The 26,117-nt window shown below is 56.2% G+C and overlaps 6 protein-coding genes across 6 annotated transcripts; 2 read left to right on the top strand and 4 right to left on the bottom strand.

Annotated features, from left to right (window-relative positions):
• Positions 1 to 183: 183 nt before the first annotated feature.
• Positions 184 to 2,083, bottom strand: WHR41_01607 (uncharacterized protein; the record flags this gene model as incomplete). The annotated part of the gene is made up of 4 exons (XM_069370213.1): positions 184 to 1,066; positions 1,121 to 1,397; positions 1,457 to 1,519; positions 1,570 to 2,083. The coding sequence occupies 4 exons, from the start codon at positions 2,081 to 2,083 to the stop codon at positions 184 to 186; spliced, it is 1,737 nt and encodes a 578-aa protein (XP_069232638.1).
• A 662-nt stretch (positions 2,084 to 2,745) lies between these two features.
• On the bottom strand, positions 2,746 to 5,769 carry WHR41_01606 (uncharacterized protein; the record flags this gene model as incomplete). The annotated part of the gene is made up of 9 exons (XM_069370212.1): positions 5,557 to 5,769; positions 5,460 to 5,501; positions 5,027 to 5,411; positions 4,829 to 4,977; positions 3,961 to 4,774; positions 3,657 to 3,899; positions 3,474 to 3,599; positions 3,198 to 3,415; positions 2,746 to 3,143 (listed from the first exon to the last, which is right to left on the bottom strand). Exons 1-9 carry the CDS (start codon positions 5,624 to 5,626, stop codon positions 2,746 to 2,748), a joined length of 2,445 nt encoding a protein of 814 aa, XP_069232639.1. The 5' UTR covers positions 5,627 to 5,769.
• A 732-nt stretch (positions 5,770 to 6,501) lies between these two features.
• gsy-1 (Glycogen [starch] synthase) lies at positions 6,502 to 9,261 on the bottom strand (the record flags this gene model as incomplete). The annotated part of the gene is made up of 4 exons (XM_069370211.1): positions 9,085 to 9,261; positions 8,376 to 8,950; positions 6,958 to 8,320; positions 6,502 to 6,890 (listed from the first exon to the last, which is right to left on the bottom strand). Exons 2-4 carry the CDS (start codon positions 8,820 to 8,822, stop codon positions 6,502 to 6,504), a joined length of 2,199 nt encoding a protein of 732 aa, XP_069232640.1. The 5' UTR covers positions 8,823 to 8,950; positions 9,085 to 9,261.
• Positions 9,262 to 10,307: 1,046 nt separating this feature from the next.
• WHR41_01604 (uncharacterized protein) lies at positions 10,308 to 10,813 on the bottom strand (the record flags this gene model as incomplete). The annotated part of the gene is made up of 2 exons (XM_069370210.1): positions 10,308 to 10,412; positions 10,484 to 10,813. The coding sequence occupies 2 exons, from the start codon at positions 10,811 to 10,813 to the stop codon at positions 10,308 to 10,310; spliced, it is 435 nt and encodes a 144-aa protein (XP_069232641.1).
• Positions 10,814 to 11,976: 1,163 nt separating this feature from the next.
• Positions 11,977 to 13,293, top strand: WHR41_01603 (uncharacterized protein; the record flags this gene model as incomplete). Its single annotated transcript, XM_069370209.1, has 2 exons — positions 11,977 to 12,837; positions 12,903 to 13,293. The coding sequence occupies 2 exons, from the start codon at positions 11,977 to 11,979 to the stop codon at positions 13,146 to 13,148; spliced, it is 1,107 nt and encodes a 368-aa protein (XP_069232642.1). The 3' UTR covers positions 13,149 to 13,293.
• A 251-nt stretch (positions 13,294 to 13,544) lies between these two features.
• Positions 13,545 to 25,715, top strand: WHR41_01602 (uncharacterized protein; the record flags this gene model as incomplete). Its single annotated transcript, XM_069370208.1, has 2 exons — positions 13,545 to 13,999; positions 14,059 to 25,715. Exons 1-2 carry the CDS (start codon positions 13,942 to 13,944, stop codon positions 25,713 to 25,715), a joined length of 11,715 nt encoding a protein of 3,904 aa, XP_069232643.1. The 5' UTR covers positions 13,545 to 13,941.
• Positions 25,716 to 26,117: the final 402 nt, after the last annotated feature.

Genomic DNA, 26,117 nt, shown 5'->3' with positions numbered 1-26,117 from the left:
AATGTTGTAAACATGCCTTTGCGCATAGTGCTATGCTGGCTTCCTCAATGTTGAAAATTGAGGCCTCGATTCATATTCTCTGAGCGATATGCTTTGTGAGAACGAGGGTATAGACATATCCTCAATCAAAAGCCAATGATGTAAGCACACTCTTCTGTGATGGATACTGGAAGAAGCAAAAGCTCAATCGATCCTCAGCATTTTCAATCCACCCAGAATGCTCGTCACACTCACAAGCTTACCGCCAACAACTTCCAAAACAAATTCATCAACACCGGTTCCACCGAAGTTGTAGAAATCAGTGGTGAAAGCATTGATGCAATGGTCAAAGAGTCCCTCGCCTTCCTCGACTTCAGCGCGCAACTCTTCCGGCATTGTTCGTGGCCAAGCCCTGTAGGACATGTACGTAGCGTTTGCATCGGCTCCACCCACGGCAACGTTGCTTCTTTCTGCCAAATCAGCAGCATTCCATTCGATCCCAGTGGGGTACAGCCGGACGCTCAAATTTGCAGGCGGGATTGAGAACCCTGGTCCCATGAGAAGGCTTCGGCTTTCAGTACCATTCAGGTAGAGAGCTGGCATACCCAAGCCAGGGCGTTCAGCATCGATAGTCAGAGATAGATTGGATCCTTGGGCAGATTCATCGACAAAGGTACCAGCGAAATTGCGTCCGGCGTTCTCCACAGCAGCATGTTCGGCGGCGGTCACGAAGACCGTCCCCACGATGTCGCGGAGAGGGATCCGGTCAGTTGATGAGGTCGGTCCAGCCAGTAAGATCGAGTAGCCAAGTCCGTGGCCGGGCGAGAGCGCAAAGACGGCGGTGTATTGAGGGTTACCGCCGAGCTTCGTGTAGAGATCTGAGACGCGGGTACGTGTCGATTTAGGAGACACAGGGATCGAGAGGCGGTTGATCTCCCATGGTGCACCGAACTGGGTGGTCAGAGTGCCTGTGTTTCCTCTTGGTTTGAGCCATTGGCGGGTAGTGGCAGGGGAGAGCAACTCGGAGTTGAGAATCGAAAGGCCGAGTTTGCGAAGATCTGCGTTGCTGGAATAGATCCCACCCGAGCTGGTCGATGGATCAGAAATGCTCTGATGTACGAATTTTTTGCAGGAAACTTACGGCGCCGAGATAGGGTTGTCCAATCCCCAGCCACTGACAGCACCATCAACCGATGGAATGACAACAGCGTTGAGACCTTCTGAAGACGGTTCGATTGCGGTCGAACTGTTCAGCCCGAGAGGCTTGGTCAAGGCTGCATACAAAGCGCTCTCGTAGTCTTGACCTGTCAGCCTTTCGATAACTCGACCCAATATGCCCCAGCTGGCATCGGAGTAGAGTGCGGTCGTCCAGGGTTTGGTCACTGGGCGTTTCTGGTTACGCATGAAATCAAGGAAGCCTAACGCAGGCAACGATCAGTAAGCGTGGCTTCAGCACGTGAACTTGATCTGTACTTACTTGCGTTGTCCACGATAGAGCATTCAGGCTCAGGCTCTAGAAAGCAAGTGGTGACCTCAGGGGCTGTAATTGTTAGATGAATTGCTCCTTTATTTAGTGTCAAGTCGACTCACGCATGCCACCAACACCAGCTTGTTGTGAAGCAAGCGCTCCAATAGTTACATCTTCCCAGATGATTTTACCAGGGCCAGTATTACCCGCCAGTTCTGGCAGGTACTGTGTGACTGAATGGTCGAATATCTCGATGCCGGCGATGTTCAGGAGTGCATACGCAGTAAATAGTTTAGAAACGCTTCCGATGCGATAGATGCTCTCGTCATCAAGCTTTCCAGCAGACAGTGTGCCATTCAGGCTGGGTGCAATGTAGTTGTAGCTGTAGACCGATTGGTTGGTGACGGTAGAAAAGACATCGACAGAAAACGTTGTTGTATTGCTACTGATCTTTCCTGCAGCCATAAGCGCCTCAATTTCTTTGGGCATTGTAACGATGGCATTTTGAAATGCATCAGTCTTGCAAAGATCAAAGTTCGAAGAGAATGCTGGACCTGAGATTGGACAATCTTCTGTTGGAACGGCGTTGGCAAGCGATGCTGCAAGTGCCAGAAAGAGGCCGACGGGTCGCAACATGTCGAGTGTTAGGAGATGTTGAAGATCGGGATATTAAATGGAATCTTTTTGCAGTTGGATGGATGTTTCTGTGAATACTGGAAAGATAAACCTTCCATGAATTATATAGCAGAGAATGTCGACACCCTTGACTATCTTCGCCCTGATCTTAGCCGTATCCAGATGTATGGACCGCCAACATACCGTGGCTATGCAAAAACGTCATTTTCAGCTGCAGAGCACCCTTGGCGATCCAGCAAAATTTCAAAGTCAGCAACAACATGTGTTGTAGATGGAGAAGTAACAAGCAAGCCACACTCCTTCAGCTTGGCAAATCCGCAGCAGAGCGCCGCATGCAACCAAACGCGGTAATCTTCAGGGCACATCAGATGGTATCCCTGGCATTCAAGGATCCCGTAATTGTGCCTTGCGCATCTTACTTCAGTCAGCCTTTGGACGTCATCTTGATAGTGTGGATTCGATTTCAACAACCAGTTGCCAACGCTACCGTGATCTCGGGTGGAAAGGCACAGAAAGAAGTATTCCCGAGTCGTAATCATCAGCGCAGTCTCTTTGCTTTCAGCGGCTTAGATACTTTGTTGAAATGCAAAGAGAACATCTGCAATACCCGTTGCCGAGTCTCAACAGCACAATAGTCTCAGCCCAAGGCCACCTTCGGCCTTCTAAAACGACCCCGTCAACCTAATATCCCTCGAACTCGCACCAACAAACACAGTAAACGTCCCCGACGGCACCTTCCACGCCTGACTACCCACATCCCAATAACTCAGATCCTTCCTCCTGATATCGAACTTCACAGTACCCGACGCCCCAGCAGCCAGATTCAGTTTCTGAAACCCGCGCAGCTGCTTAGGCGGTGAAGCAGGTGCGCTCGACGGCAAGCCGATATATAGTTGTGCGACCTCAGCGCCGGCCACAGTGCCGTTGTTTGCGATCCTTGCTGTGACGGTGGCAACCGTGTCGAAGAGGCCTGTGACGCCGCCGGGGCCGGGCGCGGTGCTGCCAGCGGATTTGTCGGTGTAGGAGGTTGTCAGCGTGGAGTAGGCGAAGGTCGTGTAGGCTATGGAAATGTCAGTGGAGCGTCTCATCGGGCAGAAACACCGAGCCGACTTACACAGGCCGTAACCAAACTCATATCTAGGTGCGATGCCTGCTTTGTCGAAATGCCTGTAGTCGATGTAGAGGCCTTCTGAAAAGTTGTCGTCGCCGCTGACGACGGATGTGCCGTAGTCGGATGCTTGCTTAGCGATGGTGTATGGCAACTTTCCGCCGGGAGACGTGGATCCGTAGAGGATGTCGACCAGGCCATTGCCGGATTCTTGGCCGGCGAGCCTACGTTGAGCGCTCATCAGTGACTGTTCATTCCGTCCTCTTTGGAGCCTACACTCACCCGGCCCAAACGATGGCCTGCACGTTTGCATTTGACAGAATCGACTCGAGGATGATCGGACCAACGCTGTTCACGACAACAATGGTATTCTTGTTGACGGCTGCGACCGCTTTGACAAGGTCGTTACTATACGATGTCAGCTTTGATGCGTCTCGACCTCGACAATCAATAACCGGGGCTTACCCAGAGTGCCACGGATCAAGATTGTTCCTATCGCCAGCATTGCCTTCGACAGTAATGTAGCCCTCACCACTATCGGCAGTGATGAAAACGATGGCGGTGTCAGCTTGCGCAGCGGCTGAGGCACCAGCAGAAGTACTGTCAGTTGTCGAGCTAACGATCCTCGTGCCGTCTTTGGAAGCTTGCGTCTTGATGGCATCTGCTGGTGCGACGAGGTAGGGGTATTCGACTGTTCCGGAGCCCCATCTGGTGTAGAAGATTCCGTTAGTCATAAGCGCAATGCTTTCAAAGTGAGAAGCCAACTCACCCTTGAGCAAGATGTCCAGTATTGCATCCTCGATCAACACAAGCGTTGGCGCCAGCAGGGTTGACAATAGCAGACTGTCCAATCAAAGCAAGACTAGCCGGCTTCGACAAAGGCAGAGCCTTATTGTTGTTCTTCAACAACACAATACCGTCTCGAGCGATCTGCCTCGCAAGCGTACCGTGGTTGCCGGCAACATTCGGTGCACCAGTTCCGCCGTTCCAGCTCGACCAGGTCACGGGCGGGTAGCTCGAGTCTTGGCCCAGCTTATACCACGCTGCCAGAATGCGAGTCACCATGTCGTCCAGTCGAGACTGAGGAACGGCACCACTCGAGATGGAGTTGAGGAGATTTTGACCCCAGAGCAGATTGTTCCCGCTGAAATCCGTGCCAGGCATCGACATGTCCATGCCCGCGTTCGCAGCGCCATTGGTAGTGTGCTGCGCGTTCCAGTCGCTCATCATATAGCCCTCAAAGTTCAGCTCTTTTTTCAGAACCCCGTTGATCAGCTTATCGTTTTCGCACGCCCAAGTGTTGTTGATCTTATTGTACGAGCACATGAAGGATGCAACGCCAGCTTTGACCGAGTCCGAGAACGGCCACAGGTACAGCTCGTGCAGTGTCCTGTCATCGATGTTGCTGCTCATCGTCTCGCGGTTGCGCTCCTGCTCGTTGCCGATGTAGTGCTTAGCGCACGCCTGCACGCCGGCGTCTTGCATTCCTTTGATGGCGTTGGTCATCGCGACGCCGGTGAGGTAGGGGTCCGCGGCAAAGCCTTCCCAGTTGCGGCCACCATTTGGTATTTTACCCAAGGCACCTGGTCACTTGTCAGTGGTCAACCTATAATGCCGTGATTGACTCAACCACTCACCAGCCACAGGTGCCAATTGGACATGAACACCAACACCCTTCGCCTCGGCGCCCATAGCATTGCCTCTCGCATATATGAGCGAAGGATCCCAAGTAGACGCCACATGCACGCCAGCCGGGAACGCAGTGACGCCTTTCACGTAACGCAGACTACCATTGTCAGTGGCCGGAACTTTCATTTGCAAGAAACAGCACTCACCCAAGCGGGCCATCCTGCAGACAAAGCGACGGGTACCCAATACTCGACACAGCGCCGGTGTTGCCCACACACGGCCCGTTGCCCCAGCCAACACCGGTGACGATCTTGACTTTGTCGTTGTTGTTCAGCTTCGCCAGAGCGGCTTTGGCTTTCGTGTAGGCTGCTGCCCAGGAAGGATCGACGGTTCCGGATCCCGACGGGGATGAGGAAGAGGAGGTAGTGCTTGAGGTGCGAGTCGAAGACGAAGTCGTCCTTGTGGTCGAAGAAGCCGAAGTAGTCCGCACGCTTGTCGTAGTACTGCTGCTAGTTCGACTGGTGGTGGTCGTGGATGCCGAGCCCGGGATGCATTGGAAGTAGTGGTCGTTGAGCTTGGTGCAGGTATATCCTGGAATTCACATCAGCAAGGTCGGTGGTTTCGATCAATCAGACTGACCGGAAACACAAGTCGTCGCGCCACCCCAGCTGATCCCACCGCCTTCGAACGTCAGCTCGTTCTTATCGATTGAATCTCGTCCAGTCCGTGTACTCACATTGACCCCAAGCAGTCTGCTGCGCGAAGGCCTGGCCAGCCACAATCAAGAGCAGAGCGACAGACTTCATCTTGGCCTACCTACAATCATACAGAAACGATTCAAAAATCGCCACCTGCCTGGCCTTCGGCAGGCACTCTTTATACGTCTTCCATAGCTCACAACCGAACGGTCACTCGGCTTTCAGCATCATCGCGCAGCGCCCAGTTTCCTTCCAACCTATGGCCAAGGCGGCAGAGTCTCAAAGCAGCCGGAGGGAAACGCATCGGCGGAGGGTAGCGAAAGGGCCGCATAGTGCCCGCCGCAGTTGAGACTGCTAAAAGAGATATATTGCGAGCGCTCAGCTGTCCGGACACTGCGTTTCCGGCGCGGAGGCGGTCGCTTCGATTCTTGCGCTATGCGGCTGGGCGGGACGGCGGCTGGTGGTGCTGTATTTGGTTGGAGTGGCCAGGCTTTGATGTTGATGTCTTTTGAAGTTCTCACAGAGGATACGGCGGTGGCTTTACAGCTTGGTTTGGTAGACACGGGTTCCTGAGGAGCGCTCTTTGGAACAATGGGTAGGAGGTGTCGTCGAGTCGTCCGGAGTGGCGGCATGAAGACGAAGCGAGCCGGATGCTCTCAAAGCTGCGCGGAGGGACGCCGTCCGCATCCGTCTGCTTCGACGGTATAGCCGCCTAAGGTACCTTATGAACGCTCTCTCATTCGTATCACCAATGTAATTAAGACGATCTTGGGGTCGCAGGAGACGGAAGTGACGAAAGCCAAGAGAGGAACAGCTGCAGTGTCAAACAAGCGACCAGAACAATTTGTACACTGCTGTGGAAACTCATCCTTTCCCAGCCTTTCCTAAAATTATCGCCCGTAATAAACAAAAGATTGCGCACATAAAAAGCTACACCTCCACCATCCCCTCACTCCCCCTCAGCTCCCGATCCCCTCCATCCCTCAAAACTGCATCGCGCCCACCCCACCAATCTTATCCCCATTAACCGCCGTTGTCGGCTGTCCCCCATGCGCCGCCGCGCCCGCGCTCGGCGGCAACTGCGGCGTGCTGGCACCGCTGTTCGCGAACTCGGCGCCGCGGTTCTTGGGCTTGAGCGTGAGCGGGAACGGGTAGTCGGCCTCTTCCTCCTCCTCGGGCAGCTTCCAGGCGATGTAGTCCTCGGTGCTGAGGCCCTCGCGGCCTTCTTGGAGCGAGGCGAAGTCGCCCGGCGTCATCATGCCGGAGCGCTCGCGGGGGGAGCCTGGGGCGGAGAGAGGGCGGGAGATCTTGGCGTCGGGGGCGTCGAAGAAGGAGGGTTCGTCGTCGGTTGTAGAGAAGGAGTCGGGGTATGCTGCGCGGGGGGTTGTTAGTATTGGTGCGATGAAATGAAGAATTTGTGGTTTTTTGTAGAGACTTACCTCTCCTGAGAGCCAGTTGCCTCGCCTTGACGTACTCCATTCCCATGCGCTTCCAGTCGAGGAGGTCGCTAAGTCTCTCCGTGCGGTTACGCTGATTGATACGCTGGCGCTTGCTCTTGCGGGTGAAGTCGAACATGTACTCAGTCAGCTGGTTGACGCTGTCGTCGACGCCCTTGAGCCTGCGATCCACGATGTAGATGCCGTAGTCTTGCGCGTTCTCGATCAATTCCTCCATGTAGCAGCCGAAACCAGACAGGTTGGTGGTGATCGAAGGCACACCCATGACTGTGCACTCGGCGGGTGTGTAGCCCCAGGGTTCGTAGTAGGAGCTGAAGATGCCCATATGCGTGCCACGGACGAAGTCGTCGTAGTCTATGGGAAGGACGGGGTTGGCGGAGTTGAGGAACTCGGGGTGGAAGACGACCTTGACGCGATCTGAGGGCTGGTTGAAAAGCTGGCAGCGGCGGATCTGGTTGAGGATAGGGTCTTCCGAGTCGTTGACCATGTTGTGTGTGACGATGGGAGGGAGATTCATGCGCTTCATGGCAAAAAGACGGCGGCGGAGCATAACCTTATCCTGGGCCGACAAGAGATCCTTGTCGTCGGGCGGAGGCTGGCCATCCCTCCACGCGAGCGATCTCTCGAACAGCTTCTTGCCAATATTGCGCTCAATGTGTCCAACAGTATCGTGCAAGCTCTTAATCACGGCCTGACCCTTCAGTGCCTCCACAGCAAGCGAAGTCGTTTGAGCAGGCATGATGATGAAGGCAACGACAGTCATGTCGGAGCCGGACGACTTCATGCGGTGGTTCAGACGAGCCAAAGACTCGATAAACATATCCACACCCTTATTTCTGTACTCATAACGTCCAGCAGTGAAGAAGTAGAGAGTCTTGTCCGGGTCAAAATCGTTGTGTCCATAGAAGTGGCCGCGGACGAAATCGTTGATGCGCTCCTTGTTGGTCTGGTGAAGGTTCTGGAACTCGTGGGTAGCGCTGAATTTCTTCACGTTCAGACCGTTGGGCAAGACACCGTCAGGCTTACGCTTGAGCAGGTGCTCGCTTTCGTACGCAGTGATGTGAGAGACGGTGGTGAAGACATCTGCCGCGTGTGCCGCACCACGCTCTATGCAATAACGGTGGTAAATGCCTCTCTTGCCAGCCTCTGCGTCCACATCGAAGTATTGCAGGTTGTTGTAGAAATCGACGGAGCCAGCGCAGAGGTAGCGGCCGAGGAGGGTAGCGTGGGTGGTGAAGATGGTGGTCACGTCGATCTTGCGCTTCTTACACAAGGGGAGAGCAACACCAGAAAGCCACTCGTGGAATTGTGCAATAACAGCCCGCTCCTTCTCGTGGTAGACATACTGTAATTTTGTCAGCAATTGAACCGTCGTGGATCATACAGGCTCATCGGCTCACCTCGCCCAGGAACCATGCAATCAGATAGCCGAAGACGATAGCTTCGTTAGTTTCATGGTCATCCGGAGGGCTGGGAATGCCAGCAGTGGACCACAAGTCACCCTTCCACTCATCGAGCTTGTAGTAGCCGGTGCCGGTGTCGAACAGCAGCACGCGAGGCGCGCCATCGATCAGCCAGCGGCCGTAGAGTGTCTTGATGCCTCGGTCGTTCATAGACTTGATGGTAGCCACCATAGCCTGGTCCTTGGGTACGATCTCTTCAACTTCTACCGCGGCAGAAGCGCGGTTAAGCGGGCCAAGCATGGTGTAGTTGGAGCCATATTCGGCGGTGGTGACCTGAGCCTTGGACTTGAGGACGGAGTAGATGCCACCGACGCGGTTGGCAACTTCGGTAGCAACCTCGAAGAGGACGTGGTTGCGCACGTCTCGGCGCGGTGCTTGTGACATTGCGGAGGATGGATGTGCAGCAGGTGGTCGGGACGAGGGAGAATGCTGCTGGGAGAGGTGGAGGTGAAGGTGTGGGTGCGGGAGGGCGGCAGTCCTTCAATTGGCAGACGAGCTGGGCCGGGCAGGGGCTACTTGAAGGTCAGTGGGTGCGCACATCGGTGTGTCGTGGAGCGGCCGATCAGTGGGCGGCGACGTGGGGTTGGTGCAGGAGGAGGAGCGAGCTGCGGAGACGCAGCATGACGCTGTTGGCTGGCACTATTACCTTTTCACGTGGGCGCAACGGCGGGAGCTTCAATGGAAGGGCGGGGTTGGTGGCAGCACCGGGGACTGGGATGGGTTAAGGATGCGGCGCTGTTCCCACGACCAACTGGAAACGCCGTGCACGCTCGAGGATGTGGTGTGAGGAGAGGAAGACAACAGCGGTTCGCAGGAGAGCGGAAAAGCAAAAGGCGATCGATCGGGCGGCCGGCAAGAGCATGCGATGGGAGGCTGGCAGAGAGACAGAGTCGCGCCCGAGCGCCTGTGGATGGAGGCTCGGCCCCGGCGTGCACGGGGAGAGGTGACGTTGAGTTTGGAGCTAGTCAGGCCAGACGACAAGCGACCGTAGTCCGCCCAACAGATCCGCGCGCGCGGCTTGGTGCGGATTGCCGAGTGCAGATGTGTCGAGCGGCGAGGGTGGCGATATATCGCATTCAGCAGCATGCAATGAACAGCAGGAATGGATATACCGCAGAGTGCGAGCAGGCGCAAGGCACAAAAAATACAGCTGGGCAGCTGCTCGCTAAGCTCGCCAGACAGCTCAACTGGCCACCTGCAGCTCTCTCCACGCCGCCGCCCCGCCCTGTCCGCAAGTCAATTTCATCGCTGTGGAGAGACGAGGAGGCGGCAGCGCCCACCAACGCGGCAACGCCCACCACCATCTGCCCTCCACATTCTAATTGCCTGCGCAATCGGCCCTTCTGCCCTCGCGCCCGCGAATCCTGCGCGACTCGTGCACGCTGGGGCCGACCTCATGTCAACGGCCTGCCGGGTGGCCTGCTCGTGTGACTGGGACTGTCTGGAACACCTGTCTTGCCGCCACGGACATGCACGCGCGCGGCCCATGGAAATGTCGGATGCGTCGAGGCGCATTCATCCGCAGGCGCGCAGAATAGCTCGGCACGCGTATACGCAGGGTAAAGACGACTGAACCCTGATCGCCCGTCTCCGATAAAATCACCGCGAACTCAAAACTGAAGGTACAGGTAGCTCCGGTCTGTCTACCGTAGACACGTACGCACACAAACACCCGCTCGTTTTAAAGACACACGCGTCCCGAGCCGATCATGAAGCAAGAACCGCTTTGAAAACATCTACCTCTTCGCAAGGATCGTCAAGCAAGCATTCTCCCCCACGCAGGTACATCCGCACAAGTACCCCCGAGCAAGCATCGCCATCCTCCGGCCATTACCACTCTCGCCGCCTCCCGCCTCCAACCGCAATCTCTCACCCGCATACCCAGAACCCACTCGCCTTGGTGAACATCCCACCATCCTCAACCCCAGTAACAATGCAGACCTGCCCGTCTCCGCTCGGCATCGGCACGTTCGTCTGTCACCACCGCCGTCTCCGTCAGCAACTCAGTTATCTGCAACGGGATCTCAGCTGAAAAAAAGACTCACGATCTCATTCGCGTCGACACCGCATGTCGCGCTGCCCTTGAACAGCCTGAATGCGCACTCGACGCTCTCCAGCCTAGAGAGCGAGATCCCGAACGTGTGCAGGCCCACGCAGTAGCCCGCCGTCAGATTTCCGGCCGCAACCTGCATCCCTTCGCATGTTCCGGCACTGCTCGTGCCGTTGGAATTCATTACGCCTTGGTGGTAGATCACATTAGTCGTGAGAAGGCCGGAAGCAGGAGCGGAGGAGTGTGGGGCGGGCAGGATAGTGGCTGTCGTTGGCAAAAGAGTGAGGGTCGTTACAACGGTGGACAGGGTCGTAAGGAGGGCCATTGTGCCGGTCGGAGTCGAGCTCGGGAAAAGGTGAGTCGGGTTTGGGAGGTGTGCTGATTTTGATTTTGGAGCGGTGGGAGTAAATCATTTATATCCTCTTCGAAGATGAGGCGACCGCACATCACGATGGTCGCACCGAGAGCGCCGGCGTCCAAGCGAGGCTGAGACGGCGAAGCCGCTCGGCGACATCCTCCAGCATTTGGCCACCACTGACCGCAACAGAGACATTCCGGATACGAGAGGCAGTCTGTGGAACGCTTATCTGCCCCAACACCTCGTTGCATTCGGCATGCCAGGCTCCCTACTGTCGACACAGAAAGTGGCCGTACGACTCACCTAGTCGACTTCCAGCACCGCAACGTCCCGAATGCTCGTAGTACGCGACACCGTGACTTTGTAGAGGCAACGGCATGGAAGGTACAGAATGTTCGACGGAGGACACACACGCTACCTCGCACCGGCAAGTATGGCAGTACAGGGACGGCAGTGACAGTCCGGATTAGGTGATGTGAGACACGGCATCGCACAGAGCCACTTGACTAGCTTTGTGCGACGCTGTAGACCAAGGCAACATTGTTGCCACTGATATAGCACTGCTTATTGCAGTCAGATATGGGCAGGTAAGATACTGGGGTGCCATTTTCTCGCTGTTGCCGAATGGATGGTACGCCCGTTGCTTTTTCCGCAAGGTGTTCGTACACAGAGCCTTCGTACTACAGGAGCTAGCCTAATAACGTACATCTCCGGAAAAATGTTGAAAGTTCAGTCAATCAACAGCCCTTCATCTTTTTCAATGCGTTCACAGAACTCTCAACTCGTCGTAGGTTTGCGCAGCACTTCTCCAACCAAGCACGGAGACAGCACCGCATCTGTCAAACGCCGATGGTCAGGTCGGGGAACGCTTGGGGAAAGGTCTTGGCAGCATCACATGGCCAGCGCTGCGTCCGCTGACGAACCCTTTCGCTTCCTCGGAGCCGAGGTTCGTCGATAATCAACACCACTTCGGCACCACGGTTAGTACTCCTCAGCAGGTAGGCCTTATTATTTCCACTGTCGCATTACAGCATACCGTTTATGTGGATCATCGCCCACTCGACATAAGTCTCTCATTTCGTCTCACACTCCGCTCTCTACCATAGAAACACCACATACAACATACAAACATGCCGTTCAATACAGCGCTCACCCGCAAGCTGGGTATCAAAATCCCCGTCGTCCAAGGCGGCATGATGTGGGTTGGCTACGCAGAGCTCGCCTCCGCCGTCTCCAACGCCGGCGGCCTCGGCCTCATCACAGCATTAACCCAGCCCTCGCCCGAAGACCTGCGCAAGGAAATCCGCCGCTGCAAGCAAATGACCTCCAAACCCTTCGGCGTCAACCTCACCCTCCTCCCCGCCATGGTGCCCCCGGACTACGGCGCGTACGCCCAAGTGGTCCTCGACGAGGGCATCCGCATCGTCGAGACGGCCGGCAACAGCCCGGGCCCCATCATCAAACAACTCAAGGCCGCCAACCCGCCCTGCGTCATCCTGCACAAGTGCACGACGATCCGCCACGCGCTCAGCGCCGTCAAACTCGGTGTCGACTTCCTCTCCATCGACGGCTTCGAGTGCGCCGGCCACGTCGGCGAGTCCGACATCACCAACTTCATCCTCCTCTCGCGCGCCCGCCAGACCATGCCCGTGCCATTCATCGCGTCCGGCGGCTTCGCGGACGGCCAGGGCCTGGCGGCCGCGCTGAGCCTGGGCGCCGAGGGCATCAACATGGGCACGCGGTTCATGTGCACGGTCGAGGCGCCGATCCACGAGAATATCAAGAAGGCGATCGTCGAGGCGCAGGAGACGGATACGGAGCTTGTGCTGAGGCGGTGGAAAAACACGAGTCGGCTGTTCAAGAACAAGGTGACGGAGGACGCGGTCAGGGTGGAGAGGGAGAGCACGACGGGGAAGTTCGAGGAGGTCGCGCCGTACGTTTCGGGCAAGAGGGGGCGGGAGGTGTTTTTGAATGGCGATAAAGATTATGGAGTACGTTCCCTGCCATCTTTCCTCGCTCGTATTGCCACAATTGCTAACTTGGCCTTCTTTATTAGGTCTGGACAGCTGGCCAGGTCATCGGCCTAATCCACGACATCCCCACGTGCCACGACCTGGTGCACCGCATCGAAAAGGAGGCCCTCGACACGCTGGCCAAGACTCAGAGCCTGGTGGTCGACCAGCAGCCCGAGCCTGATATTGTAGGCCGGCCAATCGGCGACCCTAGCGCTGATCCGAAGAGCGAGCACGGGAAGGCGCCGGGCGAGGCGCAGATTTACAATATTGGCAAGGCGAAGCTGTAGATGACGACGATGGGTCTCTTTGGTGTGATAGTGAAAGCTTATGCTCTAAACGTTTAAGAAAAAGATCTCGCGAGCAAGCTGTGGGCTGCTCTGTGTTTCGTCTTAGTTTCATCTGATCTCACTAGAATGCCCTCCACTCTCGCCATCCACATGCTATCTATTTGTATCATAGGACATGTTCTATACCATCACAGAGCACGTTCTAGCTCACCGGCTCTGTTCTGTGAGCGAAAGATGACGATCATTACCCCGAGGGGATCAGCCCGTCCGTGATTAGCGTCAAACGGCCCGTCTTCCATGCTGGGGCCGCAGCGGAGCGGGACGCCGTGCATTAGTTGCCGGCTCTTTCACCTGGCCATCGCCGCGTCGGAAGCTTTTGGAGAGAGGCTCGCTTTGCGCGCGTGAAGGCACACCCAATCCTACCAGCTGCACACTTGCGGCACTCTCCCACCTTCACCTTACACCCGCGCAGCCTTGCGGTCGCACCACCTCCACCCGACTACCCCTCACTACAGCACCACTTTACTGTGCCGTGCTCCTCGTTTACTCGATCGCCTCATCTATCCGACTCATCTCACTGGCTGCCTCGCGCGACACGCCTGCACAACCGCAATTCTAGCAACCGACGGCTTCACACGACCACTCATTGCCGCGCACCACATTGGAGCCTGAGGGCTACCGCCACATACCTGGCACGCGATCAGCCTTGTCGGTGGAATATATCAGCATCGTAATGCGATAGCGCGTCTTCTTTCACCATCTCCAGGCGCATTACACTTCTTGCCAGCGCGCCATGGCCGACAACCGCAACCTGGATGCCCTCGAGGCGCGCCTGAACGATTCCTCTTCTGGTATGCATTGCGCGTCGACCGCGCTATCTATTGCACTTATACTGACAATGTCATACTAGATGCCAAAACCAAGATCGAAACGCTTACCGGTCTTCGCGATGGCCTCGAAAATTGGTGCCAGGGCTCGACCTATGCCCTCTTCCTTCAGAAATTCGTCCCGATTTGGCTCAACATACTTAATGCCCCGCCTGTCTTCGTGAGCACCTCGCCAGAGCAAAAGATCCGAAACTGCGTCCTCGAGATCCTACACCGGCTACCGATGAACTCTGCCGAAGCTACAGAACCACACTGCGTTGCCATCGTGGACAAGTGCTTGGAATTGGTCAAGACTGAGAACGAGGACAATGCCGTGCTGTGTCTCAAGATCATCATGGATTTCGAGCGTTTTCATGTCAAGGCTCTGAGCAGCCGGGCGCAGCCTTTTCTCGACCTGATTCTGGAGCTTTTCGACAGCATGCAACAGACTGTGCACGACACGTTTGATTCTGCGCAAGCGAAGGACGGCTCCGCACTCGAATCGTCTTTCGCCAACTCGCCTCGCCCTGGATCCCCCGTGGCATCAACTTCTGCCGCTATTGGAACCGATCCTGGAGCTGAGCAGCAGACGACTCGACAGTTGGTCAAGGGAATGCAGTCTTTCAAGGTCGTCGCCGAATGTCCCATCATTGTCGTCTCGATCTTTCAGGCCCATCGAGCACTCGCACCCGAGAATGTCCTCAAGTTCACTCCTAGGATCAAGGCCGCCCTCCAGCTCGAGGCTGGCCCTCAGAAAGCTGCTCACGAGGAGGCTCAGGCGAACGGGACGATTTTCACTGGAGTCGCCAAGGAGATTAAGAATCGGGCTGCTTTTGGCGAATTCATCACGTCCCAGGTCAAGACGATGAGCTTTCTGGCCTATTTGCTTAGAGCGCACCAGAACAAGCTCACCGACTTCCTCCAAGAATTGCCTGGCATCGTTGTCCGACTTCTCCAGGACTGCCCACGCGAGAGATCAGCGACGAGAAAGGAGCTGTTGGTGGCTATCAGGCACATAATAAACTTCAACTTCCGCCAGATTTTCCTGCCCAAGATCATCGAACTGCTGGACGAGCGCACACTGGTCGGCGATGGATTGACCTCCTACGAAACGCTTCGACCGCTGGCCTACACGATGCTTGCCGATCTCATTCACCATGTCCGCGATCACCTCAAGCCCGATCAAATTCGAGCCACCGTCGTGGTCTATGTCCGCAACTTGCACGACGACATCCCTGGCACAAGTTACCAGACTATGAGTGCAAAGCTTCTGCTGAACATGGCTGAGTGCATGAGCAAGATTGAGAATAAGCAAGACGCCAGGCATTATATGATGCTCGTTCTCAATGGCATCGCGGACAAATTCGCAGCCATGAACCGCCAATACCCTAATGCGGTCAAACTGTCGAAGCAGACGCACCCGAATGCTGGCATTGACGCCGTGCCCGAGAACTATCTGGCCGACAAGGACTCCCCGCCTGACTGGGATGAGATCGATATCTTCTCAGCGACGCCGATCAAGACGGTAAACCCTCGCGATCGAGCCCAGGACCCGGTTACGGAGAACAAGTTCCTGTTCAAGAACTTGCTACACGGCCTGAAGACTTTCTTTTATCAGCTGCGCAACTCGAACTCTCCTAAGGTGAAGGAGGAGATGGATCAGAACAATGTCCCAGTCAACTGGTCTGATCTGTCGTATGGTTTCAGCGCTGAGGAGGTCAACGTTTTGATCAAGCTTTTCCGCGAGGGTACTCAGGTCTTCAAATACTATAATCTGGAAAAGCCCGAGTCCGACGGCTCGCCCGAGACGCTGTCGAGCTTACACATGGCCTCGAGCGGCAAGGAGGAGAAGGACTTGCTTGAGACTTTCGCCACTATTTTCCACCACCTCGATCCGGCAACTTTCCACGAGGTCTTTCAGTCAGAAATCCCGTTCCTGTACGAGCAAAGCTTCGAGCACACGGGCCTTATGCACATCCCTCAGTTTCTGCTCGCCAGTGAGGCTACCAGTCCCGCTTTCGCCGGCATGCTGCTGCAATTCCTTATGAACAGGATCGAAGAGGTTGGCACGAACGACACGCTCAAGTCTTCGATTTTGCTGCGCCTGTTCAAGCTGAGTTTCATGGCGGTCACTTTGTTCGCGCCACAGAACGAGCAGGTGTTGCTACCGCATGTCACGAAGCTCATAACCAGGTCCATCGAGCTCTCCGTGACTGCGGAGGATCCGACGAACTACTTCTTGCTTCTGAGGTCGCTATTCCGGAGTATTGGTGGCGGCAGGTTTGAGCACCTCTACAAGGAGATCTTGCCTCTGCTCGAGATGCTTCTCGAGGTTCTGAACAACTTGTTGATCTCTGCTCAGAAACCTGAGCAGCGTGATCTTTTCGTCGAGCTTTCGCTCACCGTGCCTGCTAGACTCAGTCATCTCCTGCCGCACTTGAGCTACCTGATGCGTCCTCTAGTCGTTGCCCTTAGGGCTGGCAGCGAGCTGATCGCACAGGGTCTTCGCACCCTCGAGCTCTGCATAGATAACCTCACTGCCGACTATCTCGACCCCATTATGGCGCCTGTCATCGACGAGCTGATGTCCGCCCTCTGGGACCACCTCAAGCCAAGCCCCTACAGCCACTTCCACGCACATTCCACCATGCGCATCCTGGGCAAGCTCGGCGGCAGAAACCGCAAGTTCATGAGTGCTCCTCCAGAGTTGCCTTACAAGAAATACTCCGACGACGAGCCCAGTTTCGACGTCCGCCTGATCGGCTCCACCCGCGAGCGCGCGATGCCCGCCCGCCTCGGCGTCGACGTCGCCGTTGACAAGATGCGCGAGACGCCAAAGCAAGGGCCGGCGAAGTCCTCGGACGACTACCACAAGAAGCAGGCCTTCAAGCTCATCACGTCGCATATCAAAATGCTCATCGGGCACGATCACCTGCCGGAGGATCTCGCGAGGCTCGTCAGGCTGCAGGCGAACGACACCTGCGAGAAGAAATACGACGCCGGCAAGGATCTGTTCGCCGAGTCGGAGCGCGAGAAGTCCGTTACGAAACGTGACGACCAGCAGGCTACGCTGTTGAAGCTGCTCAAGGCTTGCATGCTCGCCGCCTCGGTTCCGGCGCTGCAGGATGAGGCTAAGGCGTTCTTGCAGGACGTGTATAGGCACTTTATGATTGTCGAGCTGGGCACTGCGCTTGGGCAGGAGAAGCACAGGAAGCGACCTTTCGATTCGAGGTCTGGCGAAGGGCCTGTTTTCATTGAGACCAGTGTCCTGGCTGACGCTATCTCGGATTCTCTGGCTTCTGATCAGGGTGCTGTCAGGCAGGTGGCTGAGAAGGCGATGCAATCTTGCAAGACCATTGCTACGACTATCTTTGGATCTGAAGAGAAGGCAGAGCAGTTGCCCTTCTTCTCGCGTCTGGCGGAGACGTTCGTGCACGCTTGCTACGAGGAAGAGTGGTTTGTCAAGTCTGGCGGCACGGCTGGCATCCACATCATCATCTCGAAGATGGATTTCAGCGACAGGTTCCTGATCGACCGCCAGCTTGACTTTGTCCGTGCGCTGCTCTATGTCGTCAAGGACATGCCTCAGGATCTGCCTGCGAGCATTCGCATTCAGGCGAAGGATACGCTCATCGACCACATCAAACGCTGCGCTTCTAATTACAAAGCGGAGCAGCTTGGGGACAAGGAGAGCAAGATTCAGATTCTTTGCAATCGCGTCATCGGCGAGGTCTCGCACATGAACAAGCATGTCCGCCACGCGTCTCAGGAAGCACTCCGTACGATTGCTTCGAGCGTCGACGTGAAGCTCCATGAGGTGGTGAAGCCGGTCAAGGACCTGCTCCTGGCGCCTATCTTCAACAAGCCTCTGCGCGCTCTGCCATTCGCAGCTCAGATCGGCTACATCGACGCGATTAACTTTTGCCTTGATATGGAGAACGATGTCCTCACGTTCGATGATCAGCTCAACAGACTGCTTTACGAGACTCTTGCCCTGGTCGACGCGGACGACGATAGCTTGGCCGCGAAGCCATACGAGCATAGGAATTCGGAGGCTATCGTCAACCTGCGCGTCGCGTGTCTGAGGCTCCTTACGACCGCCATCCGCTACCCTGCTTTCAACACCCAGCAGCAGACTCAGCATCGCGCTCGCATCATCTCGATCTTCTTCAAGTCCTTATACTCGAAGAACAAGGAAGTTGCGGGGGCTGCGAACGCGGGTTTGAAGATCGTGCTGGCCGCTACGCAGAAGCTCCCCAAGGATCTGCTACAGAATGGTCTCAGGCCTATTCTCATGAACGTCCAGGATCCGCGCAAGCTTAGCGTCGAGGGTCTGGAGGGTTTGAGGACTCTCCTTCAGTTGCTGACGAACTACTTCAAGGTCGAGATCGGAACCCGTCTTCTCGACCACATGCGTACGATCGCGGATCCGACGATCTTGCAGAAGGTTTCGTTCACGTTGATCGAGGCGCACCCGAAGATGAAGGTGGTTACGGCTATTTTCAGCGTGTTTCATCTGCTTCCGCCGACCGCTGTGCAATTCCTGCCGGAGCTCGTAGACAGGGTGCTCAAGCTCGAGGGATCGCTACGCAGGACGCGAAGCAGTCCTTTCAGAGAGCCTTTGATCCAGTATCTCAACCACTACTCTAACGAGGCTTGGACCTTCTTCAGCGGCGCCATCAAGGAAGAGGCGAAGGGCCGCTTCTTCGCCCAGATCCTCGCGAACGAATCGAGCAACGCACTCCGCGAGAAGGTCATCAGCGAAGCCGACAATCTCATCGGTCTTTTCACCACCGGCGGGTCCGACGAAGAGAAAGCTCAAGCTGCCGCCAACGCTATCCACATCGCCTACTCGATCTGCAAGTTTGACGAGCAGGGCCGCAAGCTGCTCGGCAATGATAACCTGCGCAAGGCGCTTTTCACCGCGGCCAAGAATTTGCAGACCTCGGATCAGCAGAATAAGTTGTCGGGCTCGCTGCGTTTGGCGGCTGTGCAGAGCTCTGAACAGATCACGCGGATTATGACGACGTATCTGAAGCAGAAGCCGGACGACCTCGATGCTCTCTTCGACGTCCTTGAGGCTTGTGCTACGGGCGAGCTTCCTAGGTTCCCCGAGCTTTACACCTACCTTTACAAGCACGTGATTACCAACGAGTCGCTGGATTACCAGCGCTCTGTGATCAGTCGTTGCATCGATGCGTACACGAACAAGCAGAGCTCCCAGAGCCTGAAATGGTTCGTCTTCCACAACACGCTCAATCCAATACTCGCGAACGACGTCATGCGTAACTGGGACAGCCTCTTCGGCGGCAACAAGGGCACCGCTCTGCTCGACCGCGCCATGACGGATCAGATTCACAACAAGCTCTGGAAGCCGCAATCGCACAGCGACGTCGCGGACGACTCGACGCAAGGCGTCGACCACTCTCGCATGGAGCTGCTCCAGACCACGGCGTTCCTCGTCAAGTACCACCACAACATGCTGCAGGATGCCCGCAAGGATATCATCAAGTTCGGCTGGAATTACATCCGCCTTGATGATGTGATCAACAAGCATGCGGCTTATGCGCTGATTGCTTATTTCATTGCTAGTTATGAGACGCCGCCGAAGATTGCGCTGCAGGTCTACGGTGCTCTGCTGCGCGCTCATCAGGCGGAGGGCAAGAATCTTGTCATGCAGTCTCTCGAGATCCTCGAGCCTGTGCTGAAGAAGCGGCTCGGGGGTACTGATGGCAGACAAGCGATGTGGTCGAAGTTACCGCGCCGCATTCTTAGCGAAGAGATTTCGAATATCGCGCAGCTGACCAGCATTTACCACTTCCTGGTCAGGCATCCTGATCTCTTCTACGAAGCGCGCGAGGGCTTTGCGCAGACTATCATCCCGTCGATGAACAAGGTGGCTTCGCTTCCGAACACGTCGAGCGAGAACAGGAAGCTGGCTCTGAACCTGATCGGACTCCTCTGCAAATGGGAAGAGCGCACAGTCCGGGAGCAGGGTTCGCTTGCGGGTGCCGAGTCGCCTTCGGCAGACAGAGCTGGCTCGCCGCAAAGCCAGGGCAAGCGAGGCGCGCTCGCGCAGGCTCCCATGAGACTCATGCTCATCAAGTACCTGGTGCAGTTCATTGCGACGGTCCCTGAGCGGTACCCCGTCTCAGCTCCTAAGAACGCGGATCAGCCGCACTCCCACCACAGCATACACCCGCCTCCTACTGACACTGTCGTCAAGGCAGTCGATCTGCTTTACAAGCTGCTATCCCCTCCGTTGTGGGATGACCTTGACGTGGACGCCATGTTCCCCAAGGTCACGGAGCAGATCCTGTGCACTGATCAGAAGCCGGAGGAGAAGGCGGAGATTTGGACTACGAGGATCATCAACACCATCCAGATCTTGAAGGTGCTTCTCAACTCTAGATCTGATGAGTGGGTCGTCGCTCGTCTACCGCAGCTGCAGAAGCTGCTCACTAGTCCCTTGAAAAACGAGAATCTCGAGATTCAGGAGGCGCTGCACGGCATTGACCTCCCTGAGAACCTGTCGCCGAAGTTGCCGCCTATCTTGCACCGCGCGTTGGAGGTCATTCCCCTGCAGCAGCCTGATGATGAGCTGCCTGATGCCGAGAGCCCGCCGGAAGAGTTCAAGACTTTCCTCAACACGACCGCCAGCGACGCTCTGAATAACGGCAGCCACATTGCTGGTATCAACATCCTCTGGACGCTTGCACAGCGCAAGTCGGAGGACATCCATCCTCACATTGAGGCGCTGCTCAAGACCTTCCAGACGAAGTTGGCAAAGGATCATCTCAGCTCGCAATTGCCCCCTCAAGCTGCTGCGGCTCAGGGACTTCAGGCTTCCAATCTGCCTAGCGCGCAGGAGTCCGAGGTCATTGTCAATCTCATCATCAAGACTATTGACATGCTGTCGGGATGTATCAGCGCATTGGCCGATCGCAGGAGACCATATTTGAGCGTTCTCGCTTCTCTCGTTGAGCGGTCGAACGACAACAAGCTCTGCGAGAAAATCCTCAGCCAAGTCGAGGCATGGGTCTTCAACCCGACCGAACCCGTGCCAACCCTCAAGGAGAAGACGGCGGTGCTGCAGAAGATGCTCCTCTTCGAGACCCGAGCGGACAACACTATGTACGCCAAGTTCATGAACCTCGTTATCCGCATCTATGAGGACCCCAAGATCTTCCGCTCCGAGCTCGCCGTCCGCATGGAGCAGGCTTTCCTCATCGGTCTCCGTAGCCCGGACATCGAGATGAGGCAGCGCTTCATGACGATCTTCGACCGCGCCCTCAGCAGGTCAACCAGCAACCGCTTCTTCAAGCTCATCTCCGAGCAGCAGTGGGAAGTGCTGGGCGACAGCTTCTGGCTCAGCCAAATCATTCAGCTTATGTTTGGCTCGATCGATCAGAGTACGAACTTGCGTTTGCACCAGGACGACTTCACTTGTATGGCTGCGTCGAGAATTTACGGCACGTACAGCGGCGATTCGAGGGCTGCGGAGTTGATGCTCGACGATAAATTTGAGAGCCTCATCGCCAGTGAGAGACAGTTCATGGTCGATGTCGGCAGCGTTAAGGCCAAGGACATCCTCGTCCCGCTGTCCGATTTGCAGCACACCGACTGGCAGCTGGCGCACGATGTTTGGGTAGCGTACTTCCCAATGTGCTGGTCTGTCTTGTCCAGAGACGATAGGGAAGATATCGAGCAGGGTCTGATTTCCCTCCTGACAAAGGACATGCACCAGAGGCAGATCGACAAGCGCCCGAATTGCGTGTCGACACTTCTTGAGGGTATCGCTCGCGCGAAGCCGGTCTGCAAGTTCCCGCCGCATGTCATGAAGTTCCTTGCGCAGAATTACGATGCGTGGTACACCGCTACGACTTTTATGGAAAACGTGGCGATCAACCCTGTCATCGACATGCCGACTGTTAAGGAGAGTAATCTCGACGCCCTCACTGAGCTTTACGCTAGACTCGAGGAGAGCGATCTCTTCTACGGCACTTGGCGCAGGCGCTCTCAGTTCGTTGAGACCAACGCTGCTCTGTCCTACGAGCAGAACGGCATCTGGGACAAGGCGCAGCAGATGTACGAGATGGCGCAAGTCAAGGCTCGCACTGGCTCTCTGCCCTTTTCTCAGGGCGAGTACATGCTCTGGGAAGACCAATGGGTCCAATGTGCGCAGAAGCTGCAGCAGTGGGAGATCCTGGGCGACTTCGCGAAGCACGAGAACATCAACGACCTCTACCTGGAAGCCATGTGGCGCAACTTCGAGGCTTGGAATAGCGCAGAGCAGCGCGAGCAGCTCGACAGTATCGTCAAGGCCGTCTCCGATGCTCCGACGCCCAGGCGCATGTTCTTCCAGGCGTTCATGTCGCTGCTCAAATTGCACAACAAGACAGAGACGCCGCCGGACTTTGCTCGCGTATGCGATGAGAATATTCAGCTCTCCATCAAGAACTGGCACAAGCTGCCGCGCCGCATCACCAATGCGCATATTACTTTACTGCAGAACTTCCAGCAGCTTGTGGAGTTGCACGATGCTAGCGTTATCTGTTCGAGCTTGGCTCAGACAAACGCTGGCAACCTGGATGTCAAGAGTCAGGAGCTGAAGGTTCTGCTGAGCACTTGGCGTGACCGTCTCCCCAACCTTTGGGACGACATCAATGCCTGGCAGGACTTGGTTACGTGGCGTCAGCACATCTTCCAGCTCATCAACGGTACCTACCTCAACCTTCTGCCTGCCACTACGGGCAATGCGACGGGCAACTCCTACGCTTACCGCGGGTACCACGAGACGGCCTGGATCATCAACCGTTTCGCTCACGTTGCTCGCAAGCACCAGATGCCCGAGGTCTGCATCAACCAGCTTAGCAAGATCTACACGCTGCCGAACATCGAGATTCAAGAAGCGTTCCTCAAGCTGCGCGAGCAGGCCAAGTGCCACTACCAGAACAGGAGCGAGCTGACGAGCGGGTTGGACGTTATTAACAATACCAATCTGAACTACTTCGGCCCGCAGCAGAAGGCGGAATTCTACACCCTCAAAGGCATGTTCCTTAGCAAGCTCAGCCAGAAAGAGGACGCGCAGGACGCCTTCGGCACCGCCCTGTTCTTCGACATCAAGCTGCCTAAGGCCTGGGCCGAGTGGGGTAGATACAGTGACCAGCTCTTTAAAGAAGACCCGAACGATCTCGAGCTGGCTGGTAATGCCATCAGCTGCTACCTGGAGGCCGCCGGACAGTACAAGAGCGCCAAGTCGCGCAAGCTGCTCAGCCGCATCCTGTGGCTGCTCAGCTTGGACGATCCCGAGGGCACGCTGGCCAAGACGTACAACAACTTTAAGGGCGAGACCCCGCTGTGGTACTGGGTCAGCTTCATTCCGCAGCTGCTCAACAACTTGTCCCGCAGCGAGGGAGAGGCCAACATCTCCCAGGAGATTCTCGCGAAGCTCGCCAAGACGTACCCGCAGGCGCTCCACTTCCAGTTGCGCACGAGTCACGAGGATATGCAGGTCATCCGCCGCGGGCAGATGCAGAAGGAGCAGAAGGAGAAGGCGCTCAAGGCGAAGCAGCAGGCTCAGCAACAAGCGCAGCAGCAATCGCAGCAGCAGCAGGCGGGCGGTGATGCCGTCAAGAAGGAAGGTTCTCCCGCCAGGCCGGATAGCCAGGGTGCTTCCAGGCCGACTACTTCTGGCGGCGAGCAGAACCAGGCAAATGGTTCTGCTGATGGTACGCCGAAGCAGCCGCAACAGCAATCTCAGCAAGGGCAGGCGCAGCAACAGACTCAGCAACAGCAGGGCAACCAACAGCAGGGCAATCAACAGCAGCAGTCGCAGCAAGACGGCGCCAACGCCACACCTGGCAACAACAATACCAACGCCAATGCTGCTACTACACCTGCTGAGCCACCGAGGCCACGCAAGCCATGGGAGCACACCGAAGCGCTCGTCATCACTCTCCGCACGGCTTTCCCGCTCCTGTACGCTTCTATGGAGGCTATGGTCGAGCAGATCCAGAAGTACTTCAAGTGCCCGCCAGACGAGGACGCCTACAGGCTCATAGTAGCACTTCTGAACGACGCTCTCAACTACGTGAGCCGTTCGCCGCACGCCTTCAACGAGAACAGCAAGCTCCCGCCCCAGACCGAGGCCAACATCACTCGTTTCGCGGAGTCCATCCTGCCGCATCACATTCGCAAATCTTTCGAGCAGGACTTTGTGTCTAAGAAACCAACCATGAGCGAGTACATGCAGAAGCTTCGCAGATGGCGCGACAAGCTGGCTGAGCGCCTCGACCGCCGTCCCTCGACTTTCCACCTCGACCAGGTCCCGCATTTGAGCGGATTCCGCTTCGTCTGGTTCGATGAGGTCGAGGTTCCTGGGCAGTACCTGCAGCATCGCGATAAGAATCAGGACTTCATTAGAATTGAACGTTTCCTGCCTATCGTTGACCTTGTGCGTGGCGTCGCCAACTGCCACCGCCGCATCAAGATTCGTGGTCATGACGGTAGCGTGCACCCATTCGCTGTCCAGCACCCGGCGCCCAGGCACAGCAGGCGTGAGGAGCGCATCCTCCAGCTGTTCCGCATGTTCAATGCTACGCTGGCTAAGAAGAAGGAGAGCCGCAGGCGCAACCTGCAGTTCCACCTTCCGGTCATGGTTCCGCTGTCGCCGCAGATTCGCATGATCCAGGATGATGCATCTTACATTACGCTGCAAGGTGTCTACGAGGACTACTGCCGCCGCAACGAGATGAGCAAAGACGAGCCTTTAATCTTCACTATGGAGAAGATGCGCTCGATCACGGCGCAGAAGCAAGACCAGTTCCCCAACGTCCGCCTCGAGGCACTCAACTACATCCAGCAGCGCTACGTACCCACCGACCTTGTGCGCGAGTACTTTGCCAGGACTTTCCCGAGCTTCGACGCCTTCTGGCTATTCCGTCGTCAATTCTCATACCAGATGGCTGCGCTCACATACATCACTTACACGATGTACATGACTCAGCGTTACCCGAACAAGCTCTCCATCGCTCGTCGCAACGGCAATGTTTGGGGTTCTGAGCTTCTTCCTCAGCTCTCGACCACTCGTCCGCTCTTCCACAATAATAATGAAGCTGTGCCCTTCCGCCTGACACCCAACCTGCAAAAGCTCATGGGTCCCATTCACCAGGAGGGCATCTTCACCTGCGCTCTGATGGCCATCGCCCGCTGCCTGACAGCAGACAGCTCCTACAGCACAGTCGCGCCGACTCCCCCTCCTGCAGCTCCAGCATCAGGACAGGCCAACGGCTCCACCAACAGCACGACCAACAACAGCAGCGGCAGCGGCAACAACACCACCAGCACGCCCGCCAGCAGCGCCACGCCGCAGCAGCCCAACGCCTCGACCTCCGCCGCGCCGCCCACCGCGCCAGACAACCCGACCAGCTGCGAGCTCTCGCACGCCCTCAGCATCTTCATCCGCGACGAGCTCACCTTCTGGTACACGACCTCGCACCGCCAATCGCTGCAGCAGAACGAGCTGCGCGAGAACGTGCAGCGCAACGCCGAGGCCGTCGTCAACCGCGCGCTGGCGCTCGCGCGCGAGCCGGGCGCGAACAATCTGCCCGCCAACCAGAGCGTCGTCGATTTTGTCGCCAAGGCGACGAATCCGGAGAAGCTGGCGCAGATGGATCTGCTTTGGATGCCTTGGTTGTAGGTTCAATGGATGAGGAGTTTGAGTGGTTGAAGGTTTGTGATGGGGTCTTGAGGAATGTAAATGTGAGCACGATGGGATTTTTGAGAGGATTAGCGAGGCGTCTCTTCTTTTGGGGGGTTTTGACAGCCGGGGATTGCATCTCGGGTTTGAAGGGGACTCACCCACGCGACGAAGGGTTCTCGGCATTTTGTTTTCAACAACGGCGTTCTAAGGAATTTGTTCTTCGCAGGATGTAGCGTATATAGCGTTTTGCGATTCTCTTACATGTATTGAATTCTCTTGTAGACGTAAATCTGTACCCTGTCCGCTCTGTTTGCTGCTCGTGCCTGGGAGTGTTCATTTGACGTCGATGCAGACTTCACGATCCAATCGCGTATGTTTCGAGGGATCTGGGATGGTCCA

The sequence above is a fragment of the Cladosporium halotolerans genome (genome assembly GCF_011745625.1).
Source record: "Cladosporium halotolerans strain TM138-S3 chromosome Unknown Sca4, whole genome shotgun sequence".
Lineage (NCBI taxonomy): Eukaryota > Fungi > Ascomycota > Dothideomycetes > Cladosporiales > Cladosporiaceae > Cladosporium > Cladosporium halotolerans.
Note: the sequence above shows the minus strand (reverse complement) of the source record. Positions and strands in the feature narration are given on the sequence as shown.